The 10,438-nt window shown below is 33.1% G+C and overlaps 1 protein-coding gene across 8 annotated transcripts in view; it reads left to right on the forward strand.

Moving 5' to 3' along the window:
- LOC110113515 (transcription factor TGA2.2-like) overlaps positions 1 to 5,607 on the forward strand; it is a 31,218-nt gene extending 25,611 nt beyond the window's left edge. For all 8 annotated transcript variants that reach the window (XM_020846135.2, XM_020846136.2, XM_028701476.1 and 5 more), the window contains 5 exons: positions 1,842 to 1,919; positions 1,996 to 2,047; positions 2,834 to 3,105; positions 4,806 to 5,051; positions 5,147 to 5,607. In XM_020846135.2, coding sequence (XP_020701794.1) covers positions 1,842 to 1,919; positions 1,996 to 2,047; positions 2,834 to 3,105; positions 4,806 to 5,051; positions 5,147 to 5,293 — 795 coding nt within the window. In that variant the 3' untranslated portion in view covers positions 5,294 to 5,607. The remainder of the gene's footprint in view (positions 1 to 1,841; positions 1,920 to 1,995; positions 2,048 to 2,833; positions 3,106 to 4,805; positions 5,052 to 5,146) is intronic.
- Positions 5,608 to 10,438: the final 4,831 nt, after the last annotated feature.

Genomic DNA, 10,438 nt, shown 5'->3' on the forward strand with positions numbered 1-10,438 from the left:
GGGAGATGGTGGAAACTTACACCTCAATTCTTCTTTGTAAGCTCTAGCTTCTTCTCTTAAAACATATTGAACATTATTCCGCATAGGCGCTGCATAGTTCTCCCTCACAGGCTCTATCATTTCTCTACCAAGAGTAATGAACAATTCTTCATGAGCGAAGTTGTGGGGAAAACTTATGCCTCTTAATTCGTCCCTCATAAGTAAACACTATCCCGTATAAGCTGAGTGTAGTTTCCCCTCGTGGGCTCCAATTGTCTCTATCAAGAATAATAAACTATCTTTCACAGATGGATTTGTGGGAAAACTCACGCCTCCCAATTCTCCCTTCGTAGGATTAAATTCCTTACAAAAGAGGTTAAATTTTATATAGTATAGGCAAAGTGTAGTTCCCTCTTGCAAGCTCTAGTGTGTCTCTACCAAAAATATCAAATTATCCTTCATATGTGAAGTTGTAGGGAAAACGCACAGCACTTCATTGGCATTCATTAAGATGTTATAGAAGACTTTAAGAAATGTGGTATTAGATTCTTTGAACGCCACGTAAGTCTTCAAGGGAAAAAGACTGCCTTCCTATAAGCTTAAATTGAGAAAAAATGTTTGACCACAATAGAAAACTTCAATAGATCCTTAGCATATTATTGCTTGAGCGAAGTGAAGGACTCGAAGCTACAATGTCATGAAAGAAATTTTCTCATGACTTTTTGAAGGAGGTTTGATTGGTGCCCCACATGATTAGTGGAAATATTGAATGATTTTCTTAATTAAATATTTAAAGACCTCTCCTTAAATATTGATGATAATGTAGAAAGCGAGCTAATTAAAATGATCCTTGTTGATATGGATATACAATAGTGATAAAATATATATATATATATATATATATAGTAATAAATTTTTTTTAATGTATTTTCCTTAGATAAATATGAAATAAGAATCTTATCTTGTTCATTTCATGAACATATCACACTAAATAGTTATGATGAATCAAAAATAATGTGGTCTTTAAAATAATAAAACTGGCAAGAGTATGTCATGACACTAGCAAATCATTGATCAATCGATAATTTTATCAGTTTAATGACGACATTAATCTTTAATTTATGTCATGTATTTGACATGACTTATTTTACCAGCACACAACTGGTGATTTTCTTGATAAATGACCAAATTATGATCCAAGTTAAAAACAAAATGACTTCTGTCCTTTTTTTAAATATTAGTGGCAATACTCTAAAGTAGAATAAAATTGCATGTTTATAGAGTACCTTATCCAAAATATAAATTTAATTCATCTATTCGTCATTTAGAATTAAATGATTACATATCTTATTTAGGCTTAGGACTGTATCTCAAATAGTTTTAACTTTGATAAAAACTAATCAGGGCCTTAGATAAAAGAAATAATTAAAATAATGTTAAAATAATCAAATAAATAAAACTAATTCCTAATTCAGTGGGATTTTACAAGAACCTTAATTCTTTAGTATTGGTATAGTACTGAAGTATGTTGAACAATACCCGTTAACATTGTTTTGTTTAAAGTAAAAAAAAAAAACTTAAAACTCTCCATGATATTTTCTTTCAAATTATCATTTCATGGAAATATAAAAACTTATAAACTCCAATAATAAAATTTCGTTCTGTTGCATTGTCTGTGCAAAGATATTTTTTTATCATCCATCATATGGTCTGTGGAAACGAGGTTCTAAGTTATTAAATTTCAAGTTTTTACTTACCTAACTTGACAATTTTCCTTTTTTTTTGGTCCTATGTAATTCTCCTTTTATAACCTTGCTGTCTTACATTATACTATTATAGTCATGGTTCTGATGGTGTAACAGGCTTATGTTCAACAACTAGAAAATAGTAGGTTAAAGTTAACTCAACTTGAGCAGGAGTTTCAGAGGGCACGCCAGCAGGCATGTACATTTCTGCTCCAACCTTAAGTCTGAATATCTTTCCGCTGATTTGTTTCTTAAATTAATTATTTTGCAGGGAATTTTTCTTTCAAGCTCCGGGGATCAATCACACTCGATGAGTGGAAATGGTATATCAGTTTCTGCCTAATTGTGCTTGCTGTCTCGAGAATATCACCTCGTCTGAACACATACAATCCATCGCTTTTAATATGTGATTGCACCATACACAATTCATTTCTGTCAATATGTGATTGCACCGTCCTTCATCTGTTTTCTTCATTGATCACCGTTTTAGAAAAGTATGCTTTCACCACTAGATTGAAGATGTACTTAATAAATTCCTTAATGGGTACCCCTTCCTTCTGCCACCCTTTTAAATATGAAGCTATTTCCAACCTTAAGTAATCCATGGGGCAATTGCTGTATGCGAAGCCTCCTCTTATCTACCCCGCCCCAAAAAACAAAAAAATGCTAGAACCCTTGCCTGAATTTGATGTGAATGTCACATGGCTTCTGCTTTCTTGTGGAAGTTGTTATCAAATGCACTCTTAAAGTTGTTACTCCTTTCTGTTTCTCATTTCCTTATTTTCTTGTAGCCTGAACCAGACCTTGGAAAGAAGATAGTTCCCTTTGTAGCTTTACCATGCATTGGGATTGGCATAATTTCTTATCCTTTCTAATATGCATAAGTTGTTAGTTATTAGCATGCGGTGCAAAAGAAGGTCATCTGCTGCACTGCATGTATTGGTTTCAAACACCAATCCTGCCACCAGCGCACACAACCAAAGGGATCCCAAATCCCGAAGCGGTACACCCTTGAAGGATAGGGGATTCCCATTAGAAATGCTTGCAGGGTTGCAAATAATTACTAGCTTGATTTGGTTAGGATTTCTTTGAGAAATTTTGTCTTGCAGGAGCGTTGGCATTTGACATAGAATATGCACGATGGCTGGAAGAACATAACCGGCTGATCAGTGAACTGAGGGCTGCCGTGAATGCTCGTGCCAGTGATAATGATCTTCGTGTGATAGTTGATGGGATAACGGCACAGTATGATGAGATATTCAGGCTGAAGGGAATAGCTTCTAAGGCAGATGTTTTTCACATTCTTTCTGGCATGTGGAAGACGCCTGCAGAGAGGTGTTTTCTTTGGTTGGGTGGCTTCCGTTCATCAGAACTTCTCAAGGTGACATAAACAGTGCATATTTTTCTTCTAGTCTATGGAATGAGTTATTTTTGTTTTGAACTAAAAGCTTGCGCCGTAAAATTATCATGTATTTCCATAAGTTCCATGATTTAGCAAAAGTTCAGTCTTAAGTTATGAGATTGATCTTAAGGTAAACTATCGTGAACTTAGTGGCACTAGTACGTTGACTTGTTACAATTTCCGATATTTAGCGCTTATAAATAAGATCAAGAATGTGGCATTATTCTTAATATGTTCATCATATTTCATTATTTTTTGTCTTAGCTTTCCACTCTTCTATAACTTTTTTTTGCTTCTCTCCTTTCTTTTACTTTTTTTTTTTGGGGGGGGGGGGGGGGCGGCCTTCAATCATATTATGAATCTTCTCACATAAATGGAGCATCATAACTTAATTCAGTTGCGATGAAAATTAAATAAGGTTTGACTAAGTCTAAATTAAGACTATATAAATTAAAAGTGGATTTGGGGACATTAAATGGGGAGGGAAGAGAATTGATGGACGCAATGATTAGAAGAATTATAAATGTTATTTATTTTGGAAGAAACTAAATGGAAAGCTAAAAATTTGGTATTGCCAAAAATTATTAGTCATTCTATGTTGGAAATGCTTATAAGAGAAATGAGATTTTGATAGTAGTGGTAGAGAATTGAAAGATGAAAATGATAGTGATACTTGGTCGCTATGAAGTTGGTTATTGGTAAGGACATAATAAACGTGTTTTAGTTTATGTTGTCGAGTTGGATTAGAAGACAGTCTATGAGGGTGACTTAGATGGACACATGATTTAATATGAAGAATTATGAGATAATTCATGGTGGGTATGAGGAGATAGAAATGCAATTGGAGAAGCCATGCTTAATTTTGTTGTAGCATATGATCTTGCAATACCGTATACATATTTAAAAAAATAAAAGGAATATTTAATTACTGTTAAAAATTGATCCCCTAAGTCACAAAGTCTTTTTTTTTTTACTTTGTGATAAGAGCATTTAATTCCATGCGGAAACTTTATTATCTCCTTGATTACATATAATACTCGATGACATATAGGCTTTTAAGCCTCTGGGCATTGCTGTGATTTCATAACAAACAATCAAACTTTGAAGCTAGGTGCTGTTGTTTGGTGAGCCATCTAGTAACTGTAGGCAGCTTCTGACTTTAAGATGCATTTACACCCAACTATTTAAATACCCCTATGCCCGTTTAGGCCCAATTTTTTTTTTTTTTTTCTCTCTTTGCTCACAACCTAATGTACCCCAAGAGCGTATCAAGCGTATGAGGCTCTTACCCTAGGGCTGATCAGGAGTTAGATAATTATTCTTTATAACTAAAGTTTGAGGCTGGTCTGGAGTAATGATTAGATTGCCTCTACTGTGATTTTGAATCATGATCTCAAATCACGAAATAATCTATCTGTAATGTAGGGTTGAGACCCTCCTCAGGAGTGATTATTGTGTCCGGACACCGAATGTGTCCAGAGACCAATAAAAAAACGCCACATCACTTGGCGCTTGGTACCGCTCTCGGTGCCGACCACGGTATCATTTGGTACCCTCGGTACGCTGTCCGGACAGAATAATTTTTCCCTCCTCAGACCTTACATGACAGAAAATCTCGTGCATTAGATTGGCCCCTTTTTCTAACCGAAGTTTAATCCTAGCTTATGGAAACTTTGCAGCTTCTGGTAAATCAGTTGGAACCTCTGACTGAGCAGCAGTTGGTGGGAATTTGCAACCTCCAGCAGTCTTCTCAACAGGCAGAAGATGCCCTTTCGCAGGGCATGGAGGCTCTGCAACAGTCTTTGGCAGAAACTTTGGCTGGTTCTCCTGGCCCCTCTAGCTCCTCTGGTAATGTAGCAAACTACATGGGACAGATGGCTATGGCCATGGGAAAGCTTGGCACTCTAGAAAATTTCCTTCGGCAGGTGCTTGCATATTTTTCTCCTAATATCTCAAATGCATCTAAATAATGTTTGCAGGAATTTTGACGTATCTTATTATTGGTTATTTTGGTTTCTAGGCTGACAACCTGCGACAACAAACCCTGCAACAAATGCACCGAATATTAACGACTCGACAATCAGCTCGAGCTCTTCTTTCCATACATGATTATTTTTCAAGGCTCCGTGCACTTAGTTCTCTGTGGCTCGCCCGTCCTCGTGAGTAATGGTACATTTGAATGATTCTATTGTAAGTCTGCATCACATTCAAATAATCTCAATCGAAAGAATTTAATGCAGCATTTTGTTTTGATCGAAATGGTCACTTGATTTTCTTGTATGATTTCTGACTTGGAAGATCATGGCCGACCAGCTTTCTAATCTTGTAAAAATGTATGATAGGTGCGGTGATTCACTCCTTTATGTGTATTATATGTTGTAACAAAGAACAAAATTATTATTGTAGCATGTATAAGCTTTGTTATTTAGGCCAGACTGAAATACTAATTGTTCAATAAATTATCCCCTTTGTTGCTCACTATGTTTTACAACTGTAGTCAGCATACCACAATTACATTTGAATTCTTTTCAATTATCATGGTAATTATTTATGTGCCCCATTGATTCGGCCAAAGATTCCGTGCATTATTTGCCTTTTATGGTAACTATTTTTATTCAAGATTTTAGGTAGCCATTATCTATACTGATCACACTGTCCTATTCACATTAAAATGGTCTATGTTATTTAATTATCTTGCCGTCTTAACTCAAAAATGGTGAGAAGCCTTTAGATTTAGTCACCCTTTCACTTTAGATAGGTGGACTTAAAACTGAAGCTTGATTTCTACATCATCAATTCATATGTTTCTTTTAAGGCCCTTCGTGATAGAGTATGACTTCACGAACATAGAATGACCCCCTTTAATTTTTACCAATGCATTAAATACGACAATAATGTTGAGTATTGCATAGAACGAAATTTCAATCATTCTTTTTATGCAAAGTATGGTTTTACAAATATTATGCCAAAATTCAATCATTCTTTTTACGCAAAGTATGGTTTACAAATATTATGCCAAAAAAAATTCAAACTTCATATTCCAAAATAGACAAACTACAACGAACAACCCAACCTAACACTATCGAGCTCCTCATGTAAGGGGCTTTGATTTGATTGATTTATTCAACCTTAATCCCCCTTATCTTCTATATTAAAAATAATAAAAGAAACTTCAACCGAATTTCTTATTTCAAACTACAAGATGATTACATATTTATAGGAGATAACTATAATCAATTACTAGTTCTAGAATTAAGTAAATAATTTAGACAGACAAAATATGAATAATCATAGTACAATTATTGAGGTGAATAATCATCTTGTGATTGGAATATTCGGAGCATATGGAAAGCTTGATGAGAGATTTGCATAGGTCCCACTCATTACATAAATTTTACACTCCCTCTCAAATTATGAATATATGTTTATCGTTCAAAGCCTAGAAGTTATGGTATTTAATTATGATTGATCGAAGACAGTGGTCAGGATATTTGCTTTTGAAGATTTATAAAAGTACTATATTTGAATGACCTCTTAATCATTTTTCTTACACAAACGAAATTTCCTAACACAAACGAGCAATAGCTAGCCCAATCAACATCAGTGAAAATTTTATACTCATATTTGTTTTTGTTATGACAAGTAGACCATTTATCGAATGTCTCTTTTAGGTACCTTAGTATGCTGCATCAAGGCGTTCTTTAGTTGGAGTATTCATAAATTGGCTAATCACATTGATAGAGCAATGTATGTCAGGAAGAGTATGAGAGAAGTAAGTTTTCCAATCAGGATGTGTATCTTTCTTTGTCACCTTAGAGAGTATCAACATTTGATCCTATTCTTTTGATATGATATATGGTAGTATTTGTGGGTTTACATCCCATCATTTTAAAAAAAATTTCATGCCCAAAAAATATTTAAAGACTCCTAGATCTTTAATTTCAAATATATTTGCTAAAATTGCTTTTAGTAACTTGATTTCTACCTCTTCATTGCCAGTTAGAATAATATCATCCACATAAACAATCAAGATAGTGATATGACTAACATGTGATTTCTTTACAAATAAGTTATAATTAGCCTGCCCTTGAGTGTAGCCATATTTTTTATTGTAGTGGTAAATCTCCCGAACCAAGCTCTTGGAGATTTCTTTAGGCCGTAGAAATATTTCAAAAGTTAACAAACTTTACCTTTATCATTTGTGGTCTCAAATCTAGCTTCTTCTAAATCTCTATTTAGAAATATATTTTGGCATTTGGTTGGTGAAGAGGTCAATCAAAAATTTCGGATAGAGAGAGGATGACTTGGACATTATTAATCTTAACAATTGATGCAAATGCGTCTTGATAATCTATGTCATTAGTTTAAGTAAATTTTTCTGCAATTAGTCTAGTTTTATATCTTTTTTACTCCTATCAACTTTGTATATTATATTGAAGATCCATTTCCTTACAGATTTCTTCCCCTTTGGTAAAATCATGAGTTGCCATGCTCATCTTTTCTTTCAAGTGATTTCATTTCATCATAATCAGTGTCTCTCCATTCAGGTATTTTTAATGCTTCATAAATATTATTGGAATGTTCATATTAGAAAAGTTGATTATAAAAGCCTTAAACTAATAAGTTAGGTTGTTATAAGAGATCTATTCATTATTGAATATTTTGTATTATGTTTTGTTCTTGTGCCTTTCATGTGATTAATTGGGATGTCAAGGTCAGAATTAGTGTTACCTTGTGAATGTTGATTGGAGCTTGATTCAAATGAGTGGTTTTGCCATGAAGGAGTGTTTGATTCACTAATGCTTATTGGATGTTCTTGATCTTTATCATAAATATTGCTCTTGGTTCTTAAATGTTGAGATTTTTTAAGGGCTTGAACTTCATAGGGATCAAGGAGAGATAGAGGTTGAATATCAGTGGGATGAATAAAAAAACTCATATTCATGAATAATGTTGTAATCATCTTCTTGAATGTGAGTTTAGGAAAAGAAAGAATGATTTTGAAATAAATGTTATATTCCCGAAAGTATAAAATTTATTCTTTTTTGGATAGTTATAATTGTACTATTGTTAGTTCGGAGAATTATTAATAAAGATGACTTATTGGCTTTTTGACTCAAATTTGTTGCATTCATGAGATAGGATATGAATAAGAGTAGAAAATTTATAGATTATTAGAGAACAACAGAAAAACTATATCCTTTGAGTATGTTTCGAGAAGAACTTGTTATGGAGTTTTGAATTTGAGGCTCATTAATCGTATTCGATTAATAAGATTTGCAATTGTTACGACAATCCCTCTCAATATTGATTTGAAACAATACTAGTAATCATGAGGGGTCTAGCAACTTTTAGAAGATGTCTATTATTTTTTAAGTAATCCCATTTTAGTGAGTATACATACACGAGTTTTGGTGTACAATTCTTTGTTGAAGTAGATTGCCCCAAAGAATTGAATGGAAACATTATTTCCCATTGTTAGTCCTCAGGGCTTGGATTTTGGTTTGGAACTGAGTTTGTATATAAAGTTGGAATTTCTTAATATGATATGTTTTAGATTTATCTTTCATCAAGAAGATCCATTTAATTTTAATGTGGTCTTAAAGAAAGATTGAGAATGTTCGTATGCAGAGCTCGGATATGTGCTTCTGCTGTGTTTTAAAAGTTGATAATTCACACTGAAATAATTATAGATTTTTATTCTTGAAAGATGGGAATAATTTTTTTAGATACATAAAGCTTGGCTGACTAAAATGAATATGTCATATTATGATTGCACTTTCCTTAAGACATGGTGCATATTGAGCATGCTTATATGTAACGTAGTATTTGCTTGAGCATTAAGTGGTAGAGTCTAACTTTCACCTTAACATTATTAATCATCTTACTCAAGATCAAATCCAAAAATTCACAATGTGAAGAAAAAAAATTTAGCACATTTAATTTCCCAGTTAACTCTGCTTATAGATAAGAAATTACAAAAAAAAAGTTTGAGGACTAATGAAATTGAGTTTATGGATATAAAATATGAGTTGATGAGAGATTAACATGAGTCCCATTTATTTCAGAATTTCTACATTCTGAAAACTAAAAACTAAATCCACAAGCCATTGATCCTTGGTTCAACGTGCCTCTTCAATTACAATTCTAGTTGGTACAATTTTCACATTTCTGATAGTGGAAAATTTTGAATTTGATGGGCTTCTGATTTGATTGTTGAGAATATTAGTGAAACTTAGATATCAAGATGGTAAAGCTGTACTATACCAAAAACACAATTTTAATCATTGATTCATGTATAGAAACTTCTGGACTTTAGTTTATTACAGATTCAAGCTTTAATGACATCCATTTGGAAAATCTATATTACAAATGATATGATATTTTTATCATACAAAAAGACAACTTTTCGTGGTTACTCTTAAAAGTTCAAACCTGTGTTTCTACTTGTAAGCTATGTCAGATGGATTCGACATTTTGAAACAATTATGATAGCTTTTTTATTATTTTAAGAAGCAGTAAGAAAACATTTCAACCAAAACCTCAAATAAATTGTATTTGATGCTCTTTAGTCCTGACGGGTTCCTTACTATTGGGTCTCAAGTTTCTACTGTTGTTATATATATATTTTCAATGCCAAGAAACTTTCCATTCTTGTTTGACTATTGCTATCATGCATGCTCAAATATTTGCATGCAAATGAAATTGTTGATTATAGTCATATCTCTTTGTATAATTACTTCTACAAATTCATTGCCATCATCTTTGAAATAGGCTAAAAACCCTCATCCACCCTCACTGATCTACAAAAGTTGAATTCATTGAAAATGGATAGGTCCCTGAGAATTTTATTATTTAGGGGGGCTCTAAATGGATTTTATCATTTTAAAGCAAGAATTTTGGAATCAAACCTAACATTGAATTGATAGAAAGTTTTAAGATTCAAAGCTTCGTTTGGAATTTAGTTGGAGTTTCCCATTTTGATTATTTAGATATGAATTAAAATTATTTAATTGATATAATATTTTTGTGGGCTCCGAAAATTCGAAACCCGACTTCCTCTCTTTCGGGAGAGTTTTAACCGATTAAGGCTTTGTTTGTTTGAGCGTTTTTTTGCCTTCTCTGTTTCCTAGAACGGAGGAATTTTTTTTTGTGTTGTTTGGTTCGTCAAATCACGTTCCCAATAACTCCTTTTTCTCATTTTTCTGCAGTTTTGAGAATGCTTTTTAAATGTGCTTCTCCGTTAGAAAACTCCATTTTCTGAACTAATGTTTTTTAAAACTGTGTTTTACAAAAGCACAAAAAAAACAAA

Source organism: Dendrobium catenatum, unplaced genomic scaffold, assembly GCF_001605985.2.
Source record: "Dendrobium catenatum unplaced genomic scaffold, ASM160598v2 fragScaff_scaffold_1721, whole genome shotgun sequence".
Classification (NCBI taxonomy): domain Eukaryota; kingdom Viridiplantae; phylum Streptophyta; class Magnoliopsida; order Asparagales; family Orchidaceae; genus Dendrobium; species Dendrobium catenatum.